The sequence below is a fragment of the Leptosomus discolor genome, chromosome 2 (assembly GCF_034619465.1).
Source record: "Leptosomus discolor isolate bLepDis1 chromosome 2, bLepDis1.hap2, whole genome shotgun sequence".
In the NCBI taxonomy this organism is placed as follows: domain Eukaryota; kingdom Metazoa; phylum Chordata; class Aves; order Leptosomiformes; family Leptosomidae; genus Leptosomus; species Leptosomus discolor.
In genome coordinates, this window is record NC_141392.1 from 98,199,890 (window position 1) to 98,225,484 (window position 25,595).

The 25,595-nt window shown below is 37.7% G+C and overlaps 1 protein-coding gene across 1 annotated transcript; it reads left to right on the forward strand.

Annotated features, from left to right (window-relative positions):
* The first annotated feature begins 3,493 nt into the window (after positions 1 to 3,493).
* On the forward strand, positions 3,494 to 25,062 carry LGSN (lengsin, lens protein with glutamine synthetase domain). Its single transcript, XM_009952792.1, has 4 exons — positions 3,494 to 3,523; positions 11,045 to 12,038; positions 21,422 to 21,600; positions 23,863 to 25,062. Exons 1-4 carry the CDS (start codon positions 3,494 to 3,496, stop codon positions 25,060 to 25,062), a joined length of 2,403 nt encoding a protein of 800 aa, XP_009951094.1.
* The last annotated feature ends 533 nt before the right edge of the window (positions 25,063 to 25,595 follow it).

Sequence of the window (25,595 nt, forward strand, 5' to 3'; positions counted from 1 at the left end):
ATTAACAGCTGAAGGTGGTAACTTACACTATCGGGGAGAAAAAAGTTTCTTGGTGGATGCCCCAAGGCCTGATTCTTTGCTACGTAAAACAACGTTAATTCAGAGTATATAGAAATTTCCTTTTCTGGAAAAGCAATCTGAATGGGAGGAGAGTACAAGCAGTGGTAATTTTAACCTCTTTTTTTTTTTTTTTTTTTTTTTTGAAAATACTTGATAAAAACCCCTGGCAGGGGTAGCTGGAATCAGTAGTTCTAAGCTACGATGACGGTGAAGCTGTACGTACGGAGGTTGCTGCCAGCTCACCAGCAGAGGGCTCCCCTGAATTGGCAGTTATTTGCTGCAGTAGCTGTCGTCAGAGAAGATGTAGCTCTTTTTTTTCGCTGCTAAAAAGACGCTAATGGGATAATGAGCAGTTTGCACATTCTCCTTACCACTTATTCATCGTAGACAATGCATATAAAGTGTCTCTAGTTAAAGTATTAAGTGATCACTTTTGTAATATTTGGTCTGTGTTATATGTCTGAAGTGTCTAGGTTTTTAGATTACTATTTGATAAACTGGTTGAAACCTAGCATATTTAAGTTAAATAATTATGCAAATGTATGATATCCGTTCTAGATTCTAAGAGAAAGAGATTGTTTTGCGTAAATCTCTGCTTCTCCAGAAAACGCCCTTATGGACTCTTCTTCTGAGGCTCTCTTTCCAGTGATGCTACAAAGAACGTATAGCTATCAAAATACAGGAACTATGTTTACTAATAACGATGTTAAATATGATTTTGTAGCCAGTATAAGCTGGAAAAAAAATTTTAACACAGTTATGCTAATATTAAGATTGAAACCATCTCAAGTCTTCTTAGCAAGGAAGATGAACTAAATTTTGCTACACCTGCATGTAGGGATTACAGACTGCAAAAGGTGCTTCTGTAATCATGTGGGAAAGGAGGAGGTGAGGGAAGATGGAGCAAGCAGCTGAAAGAGGAATAGCCTGAGAGACAGGTCTGCCCCAGCCCATCCATTTGACAGGAACTGAGGTCAGCAGGATGGAAGTGGTGTGGATGTTTCTCGCACTTGTGTCCCTGCTCAAGCAGTAGCCATTACTCTCTACCCTTTGACCCTTTCTTTGGTGGCCAATATCAAAATCTTCTGCCCACCTTTATTTTTCTATGCCTCTTAACTTTGCATCTTGATGCTGGAAGCTTATTTGCCAAAGATGGGAAGATAATGAGTATTACTGAACAAACTGTGCTCTTTGCAGTAGACCATGTGTTGTGGTAGATGTGAAATGGGCTTCCACCAGTTTCTGGATCAGATTCTCATTTTCTCTGATCAGCACTGTTCTACTGAAACCAGCAGGCTCTCGCAGGCATGTGTTGGCGCAGAACCCTCTCCTATTTCACTCTGTCCTGAAAAAAAATGAAATAAACCAACACTGTTTTTAGGAGGATATGACAGGCACTTGAGATGGAAATAGCTGATCCTTCCAGTGCTAATAAAGAGATTATTCCTTACTAACGGTGTTTGCCATACTAGTCCTCAAAAACTACACTCTTTAAGGCACAATTTGTTCTTTCTTGTCTTTGTGTTCTGTTTAGCAGAACAGAGTAGAACAGAATACAAAGTATGGTAGAGAAGTTTTATACTTGCAAAAATGTAATGAAGTTCATTAAAAAGATGTATAAATGAATCAGAATAGTTTAGTCTGGATAGCATCAGTGACAGCCATCACGTTTGATCTGCCACTTAAATCAGGGCCAACTTTGAAGTTGTATCAGGTTACTCAGGGCCTTGTACAGTCAAGTTCTGAGTGGAGATCCCAGAGCCTATCTGGGCAACCTATGCCAATGTTTGACCACTCTTGTGGTGAAGAATATTTTTCTTGCTCTGAAGAATGAGATTTTTAACCTGAAGTTTTTTTGGTTTTTTGTTTTTTGTTGTTGTTGTTGTTGTTGTTGTTGTTGTTTTGTTTTGTTTTTTTTCCAAACTATGAGCTGAAGTTGTTCAGGGTTGCATTTAAAATGGGAAAAAATGGAGACCCAGAAGACCTGTTTCTGTTTCTCTGCTTCTCATACTATTGGGTCTGAGTAGTTCTGCTCGCAAGTGTTCTCCTCTTGGCACTGCTCATCACAGCATAGACTGACAAGCAGCTCTGTCATGGCAAACTATAGGTCTGTGACACCTGTACGTTGCCTAAGAAAGGGATCTTTACCGTTGTACTAACCGTTGTGTGATGATAGCCTGAGGGCAGCTTTTTTTGAAAAAGTATTCTGCAAGCAAAATGCTGATTTCCATCCTATTGGTCTTGCAGGAGACCACTCCTATAGAGTGTGCTGGGTGTTGATTTTTTTTAATGCCTGCTTGACAAAATGTTAAATCGTGTAAGTAAGCCTATTTCTTGAATACTCATAAACTTCCAGTCATTGCCTGCTCTGCTCTGTGACAAGTAGGGTAGTTCAGAGCAGGGAAAGTTACAAAAATTGCACAGAAGGAATCACAAAGTTAGGAGCTGTGGCATTTCTGTGCCTCCTGGATGAGGAAGGATTTTCAGAATCACAGTTTGGAACTTGGGCACCTGTATTTATGAATTTCAGTTGAGATGCCTAAGATTTTTGTGAACTATAGCTCCCTACCTATAGTCATTATTTTGATGGGTTATTTTTAACAAAATCAATTTTTTTTTTTTTAATTTTTTGGAAGTACAGAAAAAAATCAAACCTGCATTTTTGCAGTGTTAAACGCCAATCGTAACATCATGTTTACTTGTGTTTATTGAGTGATCAGTTACCAGGAAGAGATGCTGTAAACACACTCGATATCATCATCCTGTAATATTATATCAGCTAAAGAATCTCGAATGACTGAAATGTCAGTTAAACACAGTTCTTTGAATTCACGTTAAACCTGATAAATAAAAAAGTATAAGAAAGACAAGCTTAACTACCTAATCTTTGAAATACTTTTAGATAGCTAATGCGAAAAAAGACCCCTCTCCAGGATTCTAATACACCCAGATCCACCAATATTTATTAACAACATACAAGCACCTAGAATAACAGCCTAGTACCGCATGTTGTTCTCACAGTGTGCTGTGCCTTTCAAATCCCTGTCCATGTGCGTACTGTTGTTATAATGCCCAATATAGGTTTTACCTCTAAGGAACCTAACAATAGCTTCTGTTCCAGAACAGAAATGGCTGGTTACAGGACAAAAGCCTTTTGTGAGGAGTTGTCTTTGTTTCCAGGCAGGCAGGCAGCTAATGTGCATTTGTCAGTTTACTACTTTAACGCTGTTCCAGAAAGCGGTGCTCTTGACCATGACACATTGGGGTTGCTCTTTATGGTTCATCACCTGTGTGGACTTCTGGGAAAAGAACTTTACAGCAATTCTGTTTTAACTAACCTTTATTGTATCTATGCCTATAAATACAGGATGTCTTTCTACTAGATTTTTACTAGGCCATTTCTAATGGTGACCTGAACTAGAATGAAGTGGACATGAACAAAAAGGAAGATCTTACTCAGCAGGTAAGAGACTGACTGTGAATGATTTTTGAGCAGATAAACTTATATAAAATACTTTTTGCAACCACTTCAAGACTTCAAGTAAGTGAACATTTCATTGTGGGTTGTGTACAAGGCTCTTCATGCACGTATGTTGAGCATGCTCTAATTCTGAAGCAAATGCAGGTCAAAGAAAGGCTTCTTGTTTAAGCCAAAAACCCCCTCATTTACTTTAGGAAGCAAATCTAACACATTTTAACTTCCTATGACTTTCATTTGTAACTTTATCAAAAGTAACAGAAATAGAGGCCTAAAATCTGATCCCATTAATATTTCTGGGAAAATAGATTGGCTTCTTTAATGTGAATGGAAGCACTACAGTTTGTGGACCAGAGTCTGACCTGAATGAGAAAGCGACACTCTTGAGGAAGGTTACCAACCTAAGTGGAGCTACTCAGTTTTTATATGAGTGCATTTTAAAACAGTTTCTGGCCTTGACATTGCAATATATACTTTCAAAAAAGTTTTAAAAAAAAATTTAAAAATCTACCTGTTATTTTGAGTAGTGTCCAGAAGTTCTCATTGTGAAAACATGAAATTAAAATGTTTGATTAAAAATATTGAGAAAGTTGTAATGTGTCTTGGAAGTGATGGTGCAGGAAGACTTCCTGAGGCTACTAGACATTTTTATCAAGGTGAACAAGCGGATACTTTATATGCCAGAGATGCACCTACTCTGAGTCACTAACTGCTTCCTAGACCATCTTTGTATATGAAATGAGTCATAGAAAGTAGATATAAAAGTCTTGTAGATCATTAAGCCCATTTCATTGCAAATGTCTTCCTGAGGATTAGTCAACTGTTAAACGGATCCTTCTTTTAGATCTCATTTACACTATGCAAATTGGGGATGACACCACCAGTGTACTTTTGTGGTCCCAAATCACTGTGAAGGCGGGATCAGCTTCTTCATTTTGAGACTGTCTTATTTTAGGGATTTTAATTTTTACGTGGTGCAGATGGCATACTCCAAGGGAAAGTATTTGCAAATAACCTTGCCGTAAGGACAACTGTGCTGCAAGAGAATAAATGAACTTGAGGAGCTCATCTAATAATTGCATATATAGTAGGAAGGTTTTGGATGGGAGTAGCAGATAAAGGCAAATTTCAAATGTGAAAATAAGTGACACAATATTGTGAACTAAACGCATTCCATTCATTTTCACATGAAGGACATTAATAATCTTGAGTATATTTAAAAGTTTCAAAGAAAGAAGGAGACTTTGCTTCTGGTCCTAACATTATCACACATCTGCCTGTGACCTATGGCAAGCTTGTGCTTCAGCTGCTCTAACTTCAAAATAATCGCATGTACCTAATATTTCTGCCACTTGCAGGTCCTTCACTAGGAGGTTTTTGTAGCAGTAAATCACTGTCAAAGAGCCACTTCATCAAACAAGGTCATTGAGGGAGAAATTAGTCACAGCAATATCTTGACAATGTGCTGTGATCTTCATGTCTCTGGCTTACAGGCCACCAGTTTCTGTTCATTGTAGCACATGTTGTTTTAGCACTGCACATAAGAGCCAAAACCCCTCTCTGTGCCTGGAGCTACTCCCTGGAAATGTCTGTGTTGTCCTCCGTATGACTCCATGGCCATATTCCCTCCTGGTACAAATCTGTGTAGCTCCAGTGACTCCAGTGAAGCTGCATTAATTCCCAGCAGTAGATAATTTGTCCCTGTGTCCTCTGATCCTTCTCTGTCTGGTTACTGGGGGAGTAGCTAGGTAATGTTTTCCATCTGTCAGGGAAAGGAGCTGGGAAACCACTTGGACACGAGTGCACTTGCTTTATGGGTACTGTTGTGTAAGGTTGTAAGCAGCATCTCCTGTTGACTTGACTTCTAGTTTTTGAAATTTGTTACTACACAAAAAGGTCAATTAAACTTGACTGTACCAACCTGGGGGAGCTGTGAAGGGTAACCTGGTAAGAGCCAGAGTGGGTCAGAAAAAGTTCCTCAGCATTTATGGTTTCATAGCAATTGAAATACCTTGAAAAACTGTATTACTTTTGAAATAAAACTGAAAAAAAGTTCAAGCAATGTGAATAATATCACATGTCAACATCACCTGAACATTATTTTTAGATTTTTTTAAACTGGAAACAGTTCGTTTTAGTTTTTCAACTGTTTTACATGATAGAAAAAAAAATGTCAAAGCTAAGTGTAGCAGTTCAACTTTTCATAAGTAAAAAAATTCAGCCAATCAAACCTTACATATTTTTGACTTTTCTGTTTTAGTTTCCCATATTTTCCTAATTCTTAGATATACCAGATTTTGACATTTTGATGTTCTTTGCAAAATTAATCTTCTGTTCTTGAAAAACCTTTAACAACAACTCAGGAAGATCATCACAATTTGACTTCTGAACAATCAGTTAAAATAGCGGCTAAAATTGGTTAATGATCAGAAATAAAAGAGAAAATGAGAATGTGACTGAGACTCCACTGCATTTTATTGAGTGTTTGCATCACTTTTTTGGGTAGCCAGTAGCAGGAACATTGGGTTATCTTGTTGATTAGATATACAAAAGCACCTGCTAAAGTGGCACCTTTCCTTTTTCATCTTTTTCTCTGATAGAAAACCTGCTGTAGCTATTCATCTACAGTTACTCAGAGCATCTTTTAAACTAACTCCCTTTCTCCTTTTCTTTTCCTTTCAAATGCTGTAGTGTGAGGTTCTATTTCTCATTTTCCTGTTTCTTTTTGTCAATACATATTTGAGAGAAGTTTATAAACCCCAATAGTGCTTGCAGTCTTGCCCGAGGTCATGATGCAAACAAAAAGTAGGAGAAAAATAGAAGGTCGCCTCTGCAGCCTCTGATTTTGCCTCACAGAACATTACAGATATATTTTCAGTCACCTATAAAATCTTTTTAAGGCAAAAGTTCAAGAATTGCCTTGGATTTTCACCTGTGTTTCACACACCAGAAATCTTAGCACTTATTATTCCTCCCAAAGGCAACGCTTTACATTTCCAAATGCTCTCAGCTTGCCGATTGGCAGGTTTGCTGATGAACTGCTTTTTGGTAGTGCTGTATTTCATTATATAGTTAATATTCCACTTCAGAGCTTGTATGAAGCCTAAAAGTGAACTCAAACTGATTAAGACAAATTGCTTTAGATGTATATTTTCTGTGTTATCACAAGATATAAAATGTCTATCAGCTGAAGAAGCCTGATGGCATACCATAAGTGGCATGCAATTGGGTTAAGTATTGCAAGGAATTTCATCTGCACAGTGCTGAAATATTTGCTTGCTGATACTGTCCTTTATTCTCTCCTCTTCCTACCTGCATGGTGCCCTGATATGCTGCTGTAATGCATGAGTATAGCTCTTATGCTATGTTGATAGTCACAGACATCCAAACTCTTGTGTACTGAAGTGACACAGTAGGTACCTAGTGAAGACAAGCAAGGCTGTTATTTGTATGAGTTGATACTATCCATAATGGGAAACGAAGTCTGATCCACCCCTACTGTTCCTGCCTGTTGTAGGACTTGCACTGGTCCACGTTTACTGAAACTTTACCAGGCGCAAACCCCCAGTGCAGCAGGGATTGGTGTACCCGCATGAGTTACAACACTGGGGCAAGAAGTCCTGATGGAAATCAGAACTTGGGGGAGTACCAATACCTATCAATGACAATTAACATCAGATACATCTTTAGAAAGAAAAATCTAAATCTCAGATTTCTTGCATAACATGGGCCACATTGTTTATATTTTGGAGCGAATTCTTCTGGCAGGAATATTTGAATCACCACCTGAATGTTCACTTGCTAAGAAAGAGAAGCAAATTTTGAAACTGTCAAGACCTCTGACTTAGGGTGTCAGTAAATATTTGAAAACAAGCAAACAAAAACTGAATTATACTGAAACAAATTTTGGATAAAAGAACTTTGAAGTAGCTTTAGTATGTCCTGTTACTGTTGGCACACAACAACAAAAATGTAGGAACGTTCAGCAATGAAATAAAAAATAATCAGAACTTTTACCGTATTAATACCATGACTGTTTTGCTTTCCTTTCAGCACAGCAGGACACATGGTTGCACAAAATTAAGTCATGTTCTGTATCCAGCTCACTTGCACTGTAACTCTTCCAAGCTATTATTTTACTTAATCATCCCTGTCTTCTGTAGAAAAAACTTGCTAGAAATAAAAAGTTAAATAGATAATTTGTAAGTCCTACTTCCTGGGTGGTCTCCTCTCTGTGCCCAAGTACTAGGCCTTTTCTGATGGTAGACACTGCATAAACTACTAGACAAGTAAGGCTGTGTCATAAGTCGTGCATACAACTGTCTTTAATATGAAAGGACTCTGTATTTGTACCTTGCAACAAACTAGCCCTGTTTAATTCACTACAGAAAATACTGTGAATGATTTCTAAGTGAAAGTCCATAAATGTCTGAGTTTATTTAGAAATGAAGTCATTCTCCTGCACAAAGTCGCAGTGTGCCTTGTGCAGAGCACCTGAAGTAATGCATACATTGTTCTCTATATAAATGTTAGTTTTGTTTATTTGAAGATAAAAATGATCAATGTTTTTTCTAAAAGCAATGGGTGCAGTATCGCTTTCAAGTCGATGATTAAAATGCAGTACCATAGTCTCAGTTCCTTCATAGAAAGTAAACTCTTTGCAGACTACTACAGACACACTAGTGATTAGAGTTCTATTGCAAATGAATGTTTCCATTAACAGATTTACAAGTGATCAGTCCTTATCCTGCTCATCTCTATTCAGAAGGAATTTGGTTTGGTAAAGACTATAATGTGGGGATGGTACCTTGTGTTCATGAAACCATCTAGAATGGCTAATTATGTGAACAGGAAGTTTTCTCATGTTTTGCTTTTGATACACAAACTACTCTTTGTCTGACTTCAGTATACAAGTGCTATAAATTAATTAAATGTGTTGTCAAGAGTAAAATAAATAAAAGATACTTGCATTTTGATTGCACGTTTGAGATATAAAGGACCAAGAACTGGGAAAGGTGTAATCAGGTCTGGCATTTAATTTTAATGATGAAATTATGGAGAGCATGTATTAAGGCATCATTTGAAGAACAAATAGTGCTACAGTTTCCAATAATCAACCTTTTTGACAACTGTAGTTCTTATGAATATAAAATTAAAATTTTTGATAGTTATCTTTGAGCACAGGAGTGGGAATACATTATAAAGCAGAAATGCAGGTGGTGTTATGGTTGTATTACTGGTTTCAAGATATTCAAAGGAAACAATTCTGAAAACTTAATAAAGTGCAAATCAGGGTACTTTAATGATGGCAACCTCTGTCACAAAAGATATTTAAGTAAATATTTGTCATAATTTCATTAAAGAATACAATCTTTTTATGGCCATAGCTTTCATACTGAAACACTTCTCTCCTTTTTCTGAAAAATTAATTTCAGACATCTAGAAATTTAATGTGATGCCTCTTTTATTTCAAAATTATTTGAGTTTTTCCATTTGGCAGACAGTGGTTCCTCCACCCCTACTGTTTCTCCCCCAGTTTCATTCACTTTCTTGTGTTACTAATAGAGGTGTTAAAATTCTCCATTATAATTCTCCTTCTAAGCAGATCTTGTCTGCTTTGTTATTCAAGAAAGTTCCTTCATTACATTTATATTCCATGATGATGCAGAGCTGTAGGAATTAGGCCTCTTCTACATGGGTGAATGTGTAGTGGTATCAGCAATACACCCAGAACTATTTTATCGGGTATTTTGGGGTGTATTATGGGAGTAAACCAAAGCCTTTAGATGAAGAAATGGATTCACTAAAAACTGAGTGCTAAAACTGGGGTAAGCAAGGATTTCTGTTGTGAATGAGCCAGTAACTGTGTTTGATTGCAAGTGGGCATCACAAGCACATCACTGTCAAGGTATGTGTGTGGGAGTTACAGGCACAGAGTGGCTTATCCTCCCTACAGAGCTGGTGGTCAGCTGCCTTTCACGCTACCAATGCCCTGACGAGCTCCCAAAGTAGCTGTAAATACAGCAAGTTGCAGAAATTTAGAGCAAGGAGGAGAGTGGAAGGAAATATTTCTGTGAGCTCTGTGTTAGGAAAGAAGTCATAAGTCTTTTTTGACTGGATAATTACGGAAAATAGCATAGTGAGAAAGCAGGGAAAATAAGGAGGAATAATACAGAAAAAGAGAGGTGTTGATGACTTTAATGGATGCCATGTAACTGTTTCCTTCCATATGCACATCAGACGCTGCTGCCTTTTGTTCTACGTGCTTTTGTCTGCCAACAGGAATCTCTTTTGCCTTATCCAGACTGGCATTCACTTTGCTTTTGTGCAGATCCCTACTTCTGGAAATTCAGAAACTGGAAAGAGTGCAGATTATTCCTTTGTGGAAAAGGTAAAGAATGGTCTCATTCAGAGGATATCTCTTGATTTCCCAGGGTTTTTACTGGTGTTAATTCCAGCCCAACTCAAGCAAACCAAGGACTCTTGGTTAAGCTACCAAGTCTTAAATACATGCTTGAGTAGGTATTCATAAGCAATACAATGGTTTATGACCGGCTATGGAGTGATCTATATTTTGTTTAAACTGTACTATGGAGTCTTTTTTAAGACATTGTGAGATGGAGAATTCAATCACTACCTTGATAGCTTGTGAAATAATCACCTACAATATTAAAATATCAGCTATTTTTTTCATTTGAATGTATCTGGGTTTGATTTCCTGTACTTTTCCTTGTCACCATCAGGGTGACATCACACATGTGGCAGGATCAGAATACTTAGGAGGGACGATGATCCACACACTTTATATTCTCTGGGATAATGCAAGCAGATTAATTTTTGTAGCTCCTTTTTGCACCTTCTCCATGTTTACATCCATTTTAATATCTGCTCCCAGCACTACAATATAAATCGTATCAATAACATATATAAGGTAAACATCATCTTCTAGTTCCTACCTGTTTACGCATCGAAATATGGGTTTGTCCTTTTGACCACTGCCCTGGAAGTTCAGTTATTTGTCCAAATCCTGACATTAATTTAAAATGCTTTTTATTTTCAGGTTTCACTCCCCATATTTATAAGGATTGCCAGTGTTCTGTGTTTCATGGCAATACATTTCCTATATAAGTATAAAAGTTTTTAATATTAGCAAGAATATACTTAAATATAATTATTAAAATACCTTTTTTTTTCCACATTTAAAGGGCACAGCTTTGACAAATTATGTCACACAGTGTATGATGTCTTATATTTTAATCTAAATCTGTCTAAACACTGTATTATGTAGTCATTTTTGCCAATTTTGTTCTAAGGAAAAGAATTCTGTGAGAATTTTTTAAATTGAAATAGCAGAATCTGAGGGTCAGTAAGTGTCTACACAGACCTCCATCAGCAAGAAGTAATGGAAGTGCTACAAGGTAAATTCAGCTGGTGGTAGTACTCCATTGCCATGTTCTGTTTCATTCATACATATTATTTGGTTGTATATTTTATTGCTGGTTACAGAACACATCTGAAAGTGACAATGATGAAGTTGATGGCAACAATATATGTGGTTTCAGAAGGAAAAAGGGAATTAAAAGTCCTACAAAGTACATTCCTCCTTTAGAAAATGAGAAGATGGAGCTGTCCCACACCTCAAAAGTCCCAGATCCTTGTCCCCTTCAAGGAACAACTGGTTGCACAGAACCACCATCAGACCAGCCTCTTCAAAACCCATCTAGCTTTCCTCCAGTACAAAAGAATAGTGGGGGTCATGACAGTTCTCATACTGGCAGTGACGTGAAAGAAGACCTGTCTGGAAAAACACGAGAAATCCAGGAAAATGCCACCACTGGGCAAAGAATAATAGGAAAAATGCATAAGGAAATAGATACACCAGCTAAAATGCAGCAGCCCATGGGCGTGCAGCTTGCAAAGAGCTTGGGGAAAGCTGGATGTGAAGAGGCAATGCACAGGGGAGAGGGCAGTGAGAAGGCAGAGAGTAAGCAAGAAGAACGGGGTGGGATGGAAGAAAAAGTTGTGAAGTTTCATGTGATGAAGACAGGCTCCCTGGGCAGTGCTGTAACCGCACAAGGAAGCGGGAATGCAGAATCCTTCACAGGGCCACCTGACATTTCCAAACGAAGCCTGCAAGAGTTGAAAAACCTGCTGAGTGAAAGTCCACTGCCTGTTCATGGGCCCAATTACAGTGGCAAGGCAGGTGGCACTTTCTCTCAGAAAAATTCAAAGCCCCGGGAGAAAATGTCTGACAAGCACAGTCGACCCTTTGAGAGTTTTAGTCCCCACTTTGGAGAGGAGAATCGAAAGTACCACAGCTTCCACAAGGAGGGAGTGGGGCAGCACAGCAAACCTCTCCTGGTCCTCAGCTCTGCCGGGTCTGATCAGCAACCAGCGGGAAGTGACGTGGATCAACTTATTCTGGGACTACCAGCAGCTTCTACACATGCAGAAAGCACAGCTCCTGAGATTCAGTTTGACCCCTCTGCAGGCCACGCTGGTAAGGATATTTAAACGTCACCTGCTCTCCTATTAAAGAAAACGCTCCTGTTGTTTTATGACATTTTGTTAGACTGCAAAATATAGTCAGAGCTATTATATGAGAGAATTGACACCTATGGTTTCTGTGTGATTGGATGGATCAGAAGTTGTGCTCCACATCTATGCTGCTTTTATTTTTTTTTCTTTTAAGGCATTTTTGAAGCCCAGCTGCCTGCCAAAAACTGCCAGACACAAGTGGTCATGTCTTTTTCACTAAAACTGAAATATTTCCTCATTTAAACTAAGAGCAGACAACAATTCCCAAATGTCTGCCAGACACTGAAAAGCTCTGATGGCATCTGGGCTTCTTAAAATTTCCTTTTTGTTAACATTTCCAGCAGCGGAAATTGCTCTCATGTAGGGATAATGTTTTCAATTATCTGTCCTGTGAGAGGACTAGAATGCAAAAACATCTCATATAAACTATAGGGGAAGAAAAGCAAATGAGGCAGAGAACTTCCACTTATCTTCATGCTGTTCAATAAGTCCATTTTGGAAATGTTTATAGAGCCAATTAATTGCTACTAATAGGCTGTGATTTCTTTAAAACTGTAAAAGCTGTACTTCTGGGCTAGCTGGATCAGCAAACTGAAAGCTACTGTTAGCTATGATAATGGAATGGGCTTGAGCAGTTAGTTGTTTTGTGTCTACTCCAGGAAGCACACAAACAACTATTTGACAGTTGAACAGATACCAGATTAATACATTTCCAGGAGCATCAAGCTCAGATCATATTGTCAGCTTTTTGGGATAGATATTTCACTCTCTGACTTATCACACTGATACAAGAATATGAATAACTTTTCTCCATTTATAAAATACTTTGTCCATAATCCTCTATGTAATAAAATATAATAATAGCAATTAAATTTTATAACAATATTAAGTTATCCTGCTTTTTGAAAAGCCTACTTTCAGATGGGTAGAAATATTGCTATACATACTCTGAAAACAGACAATTTAAATATATCAAATGTTGTTAGGTACAGCAGGATTTCTCAGTAGATATATTGTGTTACCCAGTTTGAAGAAGTCTGAATAGGATACCCATGAACATTATCAGTGCTAACTCAGAGCACTGCACGAGAAATATAAAACTTTGAAAAGATATTTCTTGCTCAAATCACTCTCTATTCATGCCTATTAGAATAAAGAGGTTAGAGGATTATTTCTCAGTCTATACCTGATGCTGTTCCTTTTACAGATTACAGTGTTTTTTGCATCACTCAAAGGCTAGTGAAATGCATTTTCACACTTAGATTACTACTGTTTTCACATTGTCTGCAAAACCAGCAAATATATTTTAAAATATAGGAATAATTGTTCTTTGTCATAACACAATTTACAAGGTACAAGGAACTGATGAGATTAATTGTAGATTCCTCAGGGAGATTTCAAACTAATTTTAGCCACTTAATGTAAAATGGGTAATCCAAGTTTATTACCTAGTCAGTAGGGAAAGACAGGCATTTTGTCTTCAAAGAGGTAGGGGTTGATGAGAAATTTACCTCTGGAGGTAGGCATCTCTTTCCACTCGATGGGGAAGAAGTCCCATGATGATTAGTTCAGATTATTTGCCTAAATCTGAAATACCGGAAGTTACCTGGGGTTAATCCTACTCTGTATCACTGGTGACAACAATGACTAAGAGAACTATAGATGAGAACTAACTATGAAGGGAGGTGGGGGAAAACTGTTTTGTCTCAGCAGAAACATACCCAAACCCAAAAGTTTTGGAATCTCATGAGGTTTGGATTCCATTTGGCTTTGACCAAACAAATTTTAGGGCTCAGCCTGTATTTCCACTAGTAAATGGAATGCACAGAAATAGTTTCTACTTATTTAGAAACGTATGTGTTTGAAATTTAATTTTCACTGAATACATTCAGTAACTTAACTGAAGAAAGTTTTATATAAAATTCTGCACTCTTTAATGATCCTTTGCATGGACAGTATTTCATTGCTGGCAGTGATAGTTTATTAAGATTAATAAGATAAAATCCTAAATATTTTATTTTCATGACTAAAAAGTTATCTTAAGTATTTTTGTTACCAAAGTGCCTTTTCTGGACCTTATGAGACAATAGCACCTCCATGTAGCTGCAGGTGGGCAACACACTGGAAGCAGGCTGTCACCTGAGGCTTCAAATTCCCTTTGTACATCTTGGTCTGTAGCCAGGATTAAAAAGTTTGTTAAAATCTCCTTGAGTGCATACTGCATAACTAGCCCCCCCTCCTGAAACCTGAGTAGCTCCAGGAGCAGGTCCTCTCAACAGGGATCATCTTTTGAGTATACATCAAGTGAGGTCAAGTAAATGTGATCAGCATGGGAGCAGGAACTGTTGGAAGGAGAAGGAAATTTCTGAAGAAAGAAAATACATCTTAGCTATAGGTGCAGGCATCAGTAGCTACCTAGTGACTGTTGAAATTTCAAGTGCACAGAAAAAAAAGGTTTGAATGCCCCAAGAATCACATGAAATGTTATGCGGGTGCTGATCCCAAACACTAAGTTCCTTTGCTAAGCTGTTTTAAAGAAAAGCATATTAAGAAGCTGTTAACAGGCTATATTTCACACTTAAGAGTGGATTTCATCAGTCCTACAAGCAATTCCCTTTTCTATTACAATGCATAACCTCATGCTGTCTCTCTCGTTTAAAGCTCTTATTTTTAGTATTAAGTCAGTCACAAATGATGATGCCTAGGGGCAGAATTATGAAAAGAAGACTTCAACAAAACAAATAGCCTAGGCTTTTTGCATTATTGAAATTAAAAAGTCTGCCCACATACTTCTAACAAAATTTGAACTCTCCTTGTGGTTTCGTTGTCCTCTGTGCTTACCTTGAAGAGACACAGCTGTCCCCACTGATTCTGCTCAGTAAGTCTAGTCAGCGGTAAAGAAATAGGAATGGAGACACTTCAGGAGCTTTAAGTGGACAATCAGGAGATATAAGCAGACACAGGAGAGGCACATAAGTTCCTGCTCCAGGTACTTCATATTCACTGCCTCTGCAGACATTCCTGCGGAATAACCACGTCTCACTTTAGGGATTACTTAGGACTGTGTTTTTCACTTGCTACTCTCCTCTGCACTGTATTTTACATAATCTGTGCTGTTCTTGCATTTCCCCTAAACTGAAAAACCAAAGCCATACTGTTCCTTCATGGTGCTTTCTCATGCTCTATCTGCAGCTGACTAAAATTTTTCTAATATTTCTTTTTCTACATTTTCTTCAATCTCAAAGAGGATAGATTTAGATTAGATATTAGGAAGAAATTCTTTACTATGAGTGTGGTGAGGCAGTGGAACAGGTTGCCCAGAGAAGTTGTGGCTGCCCCCTCCCTGGAAGTGTTCAAGGCCAGGCTGGATGGGGCTTTGAGCAACCTGGTCTGGTGGGAGGTGTCCCTGCCCATGGCAGGGGGGTTGGAACTAGCTGATCTTTAAGATCCCTTCCAGCCCAAACCATTCTATGATTCTGTGATTCTGAACTCAACTTGAACATAGCAGGGCTGAAGCTCAGCTCCTTTGTAAACCTTCTTGATTGCCTTTATTTTCTGTTGATCAAAGCATCATACTTTCTGCCTATTTCTTTCTTTTCCCTCTGGAACTGAGCTGCATACAACTTGCTATTTTTTTTTTACCTCACAAGCTCTAAAAGCAGCTATTTTCCTTAAAGCAAATCAAAGCTCTTAAGTCCTTTATCTTCCATACCAATAGCTGAAATATTCCTGCTCTGTGACTCTGTGATTTTCCATTTTCCTCCTCGATATATACAAAACAAAAATGCTCAGACAGCACTTCCATCCTATCTTTCTATTTTGTCCCCTTTTGGGTGAGATCCAACTCATCTGTCTCTGGTGCCTGTAGTAAGCTAGTTGCCCTGTGACTCTGTGAGAGAAAGAGGTGTACTTAGTAATTTTTCCTACCCATTGAAGATGTTTACTTTCTTTCTAGTAATAGTGAAGGGTTGCCAAAACAATTAGTTTAGACCTAATGTGAGTGAAATGCATTCTTTGCTTGATCTCTCTGCCAGCCGCCTCTCCTTCTACCACATATTCAAGAGTTTAGTCCTTACCTTCAATACTGTGCAAATCTTCTCTTCCCTAAATAGCCTTGCTTCCCATTTAACATGGCACTCCCACTCATTCTCACTTGATTTTTTTAATTAGGTCAAACATTTTTAGACCAGAAGGGGATACCCAGTTTGCAATAGTGTATACCTCAGTTCATGAAACTTTGCTCAGTGAGTCTTTCCTTAAATCCATATTTTCTGTTTGAGTTTGAAGAAAGACATGCAACTTTAGATGCATCATATTTAGAATTATGAGTTAGGTAGTTCCAGTGGGTATTACTCACCTTAATTTTTTTTCAGACACCTGCATATTTTGTTTTCAAATCCTCTTGTCTAGGTGGAATATTTTCTAACCTTTCTATAAAACTGTGATAATTTTCTTATTAAATACAAAAAAGCCATTTTTATAAAACACCCTGGAAGACAGAAAAATATGAGTGATTTATTTTATCTTTCATCTATTGAGAAATAAAATCTTATTTTTTATTTGATTCTTGATGATGTAGCTCCTCTGAGAGGCTGTGTCATGTTGTCATACAGTTTGGAAAGAATAATTCATGGATGATTGAAGCTGTTCATTGGTTTCTAGATTAGCTTTAAAACTCACGAAAAAGAGCTGAGCTTCTCCATGGCCATACCAATAAAAAAGCTTGCTTCACAGTTAAGATTAAAAAAGAAACCAGACTATCATAAGACAAAGAAATGGATGGAAAAAACATTGAAATATCAATATCAAACAGATTAGGGAAATATTTTTACTGCTTCCTATGCTTTAAGAACTTTCTGGTATGGTTACGTATTTGTTCCCCATCTCTTGTAGGGGGGAAAAAATCCCAAGTAGGAAACAACTGCAGAAAGCGAATACTTTACTGACCTATCAGCAAACATTTACAGCAAAACATTTTCTGAGTGAAAAAGAAATGTAAATTGTGTAACATTTTCAACTGAAAATGCTTTTGATCACTATTCACATAAATAGTGATATTCAAATGTAATCCAGCACTCATGTCTATTTACCATGTTAAAAACCAGATGGGAATAGAAAGAGAGGCTTTAAATACTAGCAATGAGAATGATACCTAGCATAGGAAAAGATGAGGTTTGAGAGACAGAGGCTGTTAATGTTTGAAGACAAGTGTGAGAAGAGTAACATGTTGTACAAACTGAGTAGACTGGCTGTTCTTAAACACACAAAGCAGGGTCCTGTAAGGAAGAGAAGACATATTTAAGTTAATACTGACAGGAATTGCCATAGGATTTAGAAGAGTGTAGGTGTGTGATTACCCTGTGGGACTCACTGCTATCATCAGCACAAGGCATCTGTTTTTATGAAAGGGGTCAATATTCATATAGATCTTCAGAGCACTCAGTGTTAGATTTCTAAGGATGAAGAAGAAATTAAGACAAATTTGGATATTAACCCTCCTGCTCTTAACCACAAGACCACCTTTTTAGTGAGGAACTGCAAAACTCATTTTCTTTAAACAGCTTCCAAAGAACACCTTGCCTTTCCTGTTAATAGTTGGTGCCACAGACAGCTCTAGAGTGACGAAACGCTGCCTTGACTGGCATAGCAATTTCTACACTTGCAAGGGTTTTAATGTCTGTACCACTCCGAGACAGTAACCAGAGCCACAGTGTGCCACAGAGCACAGGCACAAGCGTTCTGAGGCTGCGTGGGACTCAGGAGCGCTCAGAGCCCATCTCACAGGGCAGGAGGAGGGTGTGCAGCAGCTGTGTGGCTGCAGCAGGGGTGTATCAGGAGAAAGAACATCTGGCATAGCTGGTGCTGCTGGAGTGGCAGTGGGAGGAAGAGACTGGGTGAGAACTGATGGAAACGTGTCTCCTTCTCCAGTGCATGATCTGTATCTGGAGTCTACCTCCTGGTGCCTGCTGTTACTGCCTTATGTTACATTGGTGATTGTGTTTCTCAGTGAAGAGTTTCCAATACTACTTTTGTTAGGTCAGCTTGTTCCCGTCATTGTCAGCTCCCCTGGCAACATGTAGCACGTTCTTTTTTGTTTCATCAGGTTGACACAGTCACCTCTTATAGAGATGAGAAATTGTTTGCTTTAGATGTGGTGTGATTTAATAAGGGACCATGGGAAAGGATTTCTTTGAACAAGCAGATAATGACAGATTGATCTGGGACACGTGCACTTTTTTCTGTAGCACTTTTCTGTTGCTGAGAAGATAAAGCTGATGTTAACTCTTTGCCCTAGCACAATGTCAGCTGCCCTCAGCAATCTGAATTATTTCAATATTAGTAATCTAAGAATAGCACTAGTCTTCTGCTAAAAATAATAATAACCTGTATAATTTGTAGATTTTTTTGGTAATATTGTTAGTGTTTTACACAATCCTCCCTCATAAGAATGTGAGACTTTTAGACTGTGTATCTAAATCAGCTAGGCCTGTCTAATACTTATTTATTAGCTACTTTATCTCCAATAACTAGTGCTCTGCATAATGACTGTACAAACTGGGAAAAGACAGAGTACTCAGTTCTTTACTGTACCTTTTCAGTCTTTAGTCATCATTTGCATCATGGACTTAGTTGGCCAGTGATTTATTTAGTGGGTACCAAGAAAATATATTTTGTGACCTGTGCTGGAAAAAAATAAGTACTGTCAGTAGTTACTCACTAAATAGTATTTAAGAAACAAATCTCTCTTCATATCTCGGAAATCAGTCAGAGACATTAAGTCATGATGATATTTTTTTATCCATCATACAATTTACAGAAACTCATTATTTCAATGGGAAAGATAATCTGCAAATGATATAAAAGATGAACTGCCTTGTATGTGAAAGCTGCAGGAGTTTTTATATTGATTCTAACAGGTTTTGGATAAAGGCTATTGTAAATTAATAAGTATCTGTGTTTTGGCTGGTGGGCTGTCTAGACTGTTATATAACCTAATTTTATACCAATATTAGACGAATATATAAATTCTAGTCTCATCATTTAAAAATATCTATCATTAGTCATAACAAGTTCAACTGGGTAAGACAAAGTCTTGCTTCTTCAGTTAATCATTTTTACTTGCTTAATGTCGTTTAAAAACAGTACTTTGCAGGAATTTTCTCTTAATTGATGTTATTTCATATAATCTAATTATGTATTTATGCATTTATTCAAATAACTTTAGCTCGAAGACAACAGATAGATATATTTATATAAAATTTGTAAAATTACCTACCACTGGTAGAAGTTTAAATTAAGTATATTTGTAGTTTTCCTTTAAATGAATTCACACATGATTACTATGAATGCATATCACATTTGTGCTTTTCTTAGATATTGATTTTATATCATTTATACCTCTTAGGAATACTGATTTAAAGAACTACCTGGATCAGAGCTAAAGTTTTTGTTTTTCATAAAGTATATTATTATATTATATAATAATATAATATAATTATTATAATTTCTTATATATTATAGGAAATACTTGCAAAATCTATATCAAAAGTTGACAATATTCTGATGTCAAGGATTGCCAGTCAAACGTTACTTTGAGTAATATGAAGACATAAAATTCTCCATGTGACAGGTGGTAGACAGGAAATATCTGTCTTTGCACAGGAAATTAAACATGTAGAATAAGGGTTTGAACACTTCAGAATTCTTTTTTTCTTGCACCTATCTTTTCAATTTTGATTCTCTTTTCCTATAGACTTATATTTACTTAAAATTTTGTTCTGTGCTTTCACCTGTCATTCCTCAGGGAGCATTGTTATTACTTAACCTGTTCTTCCTTTACTGACCTACAGTACCCTTGTCAGCTCCTTGCCATCTGAAGCTGGAGGATGTTCCAGCAATATTCAAACGCTCCAAGAAGTCTATCACTGCGGATGAGTTTGCTGCCTTCTCATGGAATAATCAGACAGCCTTGTGCTGGGCTAGGTAGAGAACCTCCTTAGAGCCTTGCAGCTGGCAGTCCTACTTGCCCCCAAGGAGAGATCAAAAAGATGTGTTTGTGCTTGCTGGCTACTGCTAAAGAAGATCTGCACTAGTTTGGGTAGTTTGGTACTGGAGACATTGGGAGTGCTCCCACCAGCCTTCACAGTGCCTCCGCATGAAACTTTTAACTTCCACTTGAGGGGTGGTGGTGAATGGTTGCTGTTGGTGGTCTTCCGCTCTGGATCTGAAACATTTGCAAAAATTCATCTGACCGTATCCTCAGGAAGAATGGAGGACTTTCCTCCCTGAAAAGTAGAAAGAACTATTTTTTCACATTTTTTCATATCGTAATATCAAGTTTTACCCTTGGTCTATCCAGTTTATTGGACTAAATGGAAACGAACACCTTACGTAGCTTAACTTCATAGAATCATAGAATGGTTTGGGTTGGAAGGGATCTTAAAGACCATCTAGTTCCAACCCCCCTGCCATGGGCAGGGACACCTTCACTAGACCAGGTTGCTCAAGCCCCATCCAGCCTGGTCTTGAACACTTTCAGGGAGGGGGCAGCCACAGCTTCTCTGGGCAACCTGTTCCACTACCTCACCACCCTCACAGTGAAGAATAATAACAGTAAGTAGATATTCAAAACAAAAGCAGGCTGAGACACTGAGAGGTTTGTGAAAGGAAGTTACTTTGCCCAGCTTTCTGCTCCATTACAGAAGTTATACTCAATATAACTTATATATTACTGTTTTCATGTTGAGAAGTTTATACAATCCTACAGCTGCTGTACTGTAGTTAAGAAGACAACTCCATAACAGCAAATGCATAAATGCATAGAATTCTCTAAGAAGTCTGCTCTCTCTGGTGGAGAAGACAGCAGTCCTCCTCAGGAGATCTTGAGAAAGTTTTAGTAGAAGACAAGTGCCCTTTTTTCATTTTTCTGTATCCATGCACTTTTCGAAGGCATTGAAGACATACAGCATCTGAATTCTATCAGCTTTCAGTGGGAAATAGGTATCCAGCTGCTATTTGTGCTCCTAAAAACACACAACAAACCAGCTGAGGTATCCTTCAGAAATTCCTGGCTTTACCACATGGTTCCCCTATGTTCTCTTATCAACTCGAAAAAAAGTTTTAGACCATTTGGGAAAATAAGGGATTCTATACAGGTCCTCAGGGAAGACAAAGTGTGTTTATTTACAAAAAATATTTTGTGATCCATATTTTTTTCTTTTTTTTTTTTTTTGTTTGTTTTTACATTCCATGTCACAGTTTCCCACCATTGCATTTTTTAGGACAACAGGCTGTATTCCAGTATTTATTATTTTGTTTGACCTGAACATTCCTCTTCACTTATAGCATCCAGCAGAGAGCCTGATGTAAACGGCCTTGGAAGTCCAAGTCTTCTTCATCTGTTCTCTCATATTGAATTTATTAAGCAGCAGATGGCCAGGGACAACGTACAGTTTGTCAGATTTGAATCAATAGACCTCCATGGTGTATCAAGATCAAAGAATGTTCCTTCTCGCTTTTTTCATGTAAGTTTTTTTGGTTTCTAGCTGTACGTTTACATGTTTTCATGGCCCTGTCCTTAATTTATATTTTTGTTTTTGTTTCTGGTTTTGGTTTGTTTTTCTTCTTTTTCATAGTGCAGGCAGAGACTCAAACTTAGAACAAATTATCTGTTCCCTCCACTTTTTAATGTTCCCACAGGATCTGGGCTTTTTTCATTTCTGCAGTCATCTATTCCTCTGTTCCCCCAAACAGTAATCTAATCAAGTAAGGCTAGTAATTTCAGTTCTTTCAACTTTGAATAATCTCTTCCCTCAGAATTATCTTTTCAGTTTCAATGCCTTATAAAAATTCTGTTTTACTGAACATCAGTAAATCACAAAAAGAAGGGAGTAAACATGGAAAGAAAGAAAATGACTGAATGAAAATCACTTTAACTATGAGAAATTTTATAGTCATCAATCACATAAGAAAATACTGTTGGGTTGCATGATGACTTAAGTAGCAATATTTGCCATATTCAGGAAATACAAACCAAATTAGGAGAAGATCCTCACCATGTGTATCCTTGACTGATCTGCCATTTCAGTATATTGCTTCTGTGATACTTCATGTGCATAGCTACATTATACTTTCACTCACATATCACTATGAATATTTTAAGCTCTACTGAATGATCACAAAAAAAGATGTGAACATGAAAAGTTGTAGAGCACTTTTATTTCAAATTCCTTCTGAAGCCTAAGCCATGTTTTCATTATTTCCCTTTTAGATATTGCTAAACTGCAACTATATAATTTAGATACAATTTGTTCTCTCTGGTGTCATTTGGATTTTATCAAAATTTCATTCACTTTAATTCTCGTGCGGGGTGGTAGGTTGATTGCAACTTCTCTTTCAGTTGCTATGTCAAATTGCAAATGTCTAGATCAGCTTGTTCAAAGACAGCTTTTATGTTTCCCTTACTGTCTGAACAAATTGGAGCTTTGTGTGACAGTCTAGATTTCTGGACACTAAAATATGTGTATGTGTACACACACACGTGCACATATGTATACATACAAAGCAACTAATAGTAATTTCCTTTTTTCTTTTTTTTTTTTTTTTTCTTGGGTAGAGAGGTCGGAGGAGGGAGAGATAGTGCTATAGGGTAATCACCTTCAACACCTTTTCAGTGTCAAATGGACAGCTTAGACATCTTGGAGCAGTAGTGACCATATTGTGCAGTTTTGGTTGTGAGTGTCACACGGGGAGAATTGCTACCACTCGACTGACACCTATTTAAGAGAAGGCGGAATTTATTTATTTGTTTATTTTAAGAGAAGCCACTGTATGATGTTTGAAGTATTTTAACAATTTTCCATCTGGATAGGCAACATTTTGGTTTTTTAGCTCTGAGCTTACCCCTTTCTAGGTTTGTTCTGTCTCCTCTGCTTACTCAGATGGTAATCCTTTCCCTTGGAAGAATAAAGGTAAGATGTAAACGTGAGCCAAATTTCACTTGACAGAACTTGGCATAATTGCAGTTTTCATCAGCTAAAGGTTTGAATGTAAGGTAAGTCGTAAAGGTGCTTGTTTGAAGGTAGATGATCTTTCCTTGGGATCCTATCTACATTTCATTTGCTTAAGCTGAAGCTCTCCGTTCAAATGGAGAAGAAAGTTTAATTATGGGTATATCCTGTTTACTACCTAGGAGTACTGAAACATTAGAATAATTCTCACTTGGAAGTGCTTCCCTGTATTTTACCCCCAAACTTATCAAGTCCAGAAAGTGAGAACTTTCAGTTAAACTTTGCATCTGAAAAATGGTGAGGTATGCTTTATGACATTTTAAAAAAGAAAAGTCAGAGCCTGAATTCATATTGCCATGAGTCTTGTGTGGTCACTTGGATCTATGTAAAGGAAATGCTTAGAGGAGATGGAAGCTTAATACAGATAGAAGTTTGACTTGCAAAGTTTGCAACTAACTGGTGATGCCCATAATTGCATAAAGACCATGCAAGATAAGTGTTGAACATTTTTTTAGTTCTTTATGGAAATTTAAAAAATGGTCATTGAGATACTTGATGCCAGGTTTTCATACTAATCTTGTAGAAGGTTATTCTGCTTCATAATGACACAGTAACTGGTTGTTGCCCTCCACTTTAGGCATCACTGCATTTTAGTGTTCTTTTAGGAAAAATGTCATTATTCTTACTGAGAATCTGAGGTTTATATATTTTGCATACATAAAAATACTGTTGAATTCTTTTCTCGTTTGGTAATCTGTCATTCTGCTCTGTGTTTAGGAGAAAGCGATTCACGGTGTTGCCATGCCCAGAAGTTATCTTGAGCTGACACTGAATCCTAAAGATAATGAATTAGATTACATTAACGCAACCAATTTTAATTGTGACATAATCCTGAACCCTGATTTATCAACATTTCGAATTCTACCCTGGACTGACCAGACTGCAAGAGTGATATGTGATTCCTTCACCGTGCTGGGCAACCCGCTAATGACCTCACCGAGGCACATTGCCAAGAAACAGCTGAGCCAGCTTCAGGACAATGGCTTTTCTCTGCACTCTGCCTTCACTTATGAATTTTGTATTTATGGCATTACTGAGGTTGTAAATTCGAAGACAATATCCTTTCCTGCAGCCACGATACTAAATAACCATGACCAGACCTTCATTCAGGAGCTCATTGAAGGAATGTATTATGCTGGTGCCAACATTGAAAGCTTTTCTTCTTCCAGTGGGCCTGGGCAAATGGAGATCACTTTTCATCCAGCATTTGGCATAGATGCTGCTGACAGTGCATTCACATTTAGAACAGGCATTAAAGAGGTGGCTAAGAAGTATAACTACGTGGCTAGCTTTTTCTCAGAATCGGGGTTCTACAATTCAGGAGCTCTGTCACATAGCCTGTGGGATTTGAATGGCCAGAAGAATTTGTTTTCTACTGGTTATGGAGTTGAGGAGCTCCCAGATATTGGAAAAAATTGGTTATCAGGTCTCTTGGCGCACACAGCAGCTATCAGTTGTTTGATGGCTCCTACCACCAGCTGCCGTAAGCCTTACTCTAAATACAGTAAAGAATCAAAAGAGAGTGTAAATGCAAAATGGGCCTATAATGATAACAGCTGTGCCTTTAATGTCAAATGTCATGGTGGAAAAGGCACTTACATAGAGAATAAATTAAGTTCTGCTACAGCAAACCCCTACCTGGTGCTTGCTGCTACTATTGCTGCGGGTCTAGATGGAGTAAAGAGAGGACTTAGGTATGATGATATACTCCCAGAAGAAAATCACACTGCTGATCTGAAGCATTCATCAGTCCCTTTGAAACTAGAAGATGCTCTCGTTGCACTTGAGAAAGATTCCTGCATTAAGGAAGCATTAGGCGAAACTTTTATTCGATACTTTGTAGCCATGAAACATTACGAGTTAGAAACTGAAGAAATGGATAGTGAAAGGAACAAATGCTTGGGGTATTTTATTTAGAAGGAGCACTCTTCTATAGTGATGCTGTGTAAGTGCATACAGCGAATGGCTAAGAATCTTGAAATTAGTGAATATCTTTTAAAATGTTTTTAATGCTTTGGGATTTTTTTTTCCTCCTTTGTATAGTACATGGTGATTCCATTTTATAGTCTGTGTACTTTCAGTACAGTGCAAAGCTGATATTAATTAAGTAACATTAACAGACTTTTAAAAACCAGTATTTTTTTCAGTTTAAGTGAACAGACTTGCTGGTGAAAAGGAAAAAGAGAAGGTTAAATGGAGAAAAGAAACTGTACAACTGTAATAGGACTGTATAATGTGCAGAAAAGTAGGAATAATGGGGATGGTGGAGCAGGAGGCAGGAGAACTGAGGAAGGACAGAAATTTTTTGTTCAGCATGGTTATAGGATTTCTCACAGCCTATTCAGTAGCTGAAGGGTTGCTAAACCAGAAAAATCTGAGTTTGATTTAAAACCTAGGCCAGAATGATAGACACTGTAGAGAGAAGGGCAAAGGACTGAGGCTGTAGAACC

Coding starts and splice junctions, on each gene's coding strand:
- LGSN (XM_009952792.1), top strand. CDS start 3,494: ATGAACAAAAAGGAAGATCTTACTCAGCAG. Junction 12,039..21,421: donor CCCCTCTGCAGGCCACGCTG/GTAAGGATATTT, acceptor CTTCACTTATAG/CATCCAGCAGAGAGCCTGAT. Junction 21,601..23,862: donor TTCCTTCTCGCTTTTTTCAT/GTAAGTTTTTTT, acceptor CTCTGTGTTTAG/GAGAAAGCGATTCACGGTGT.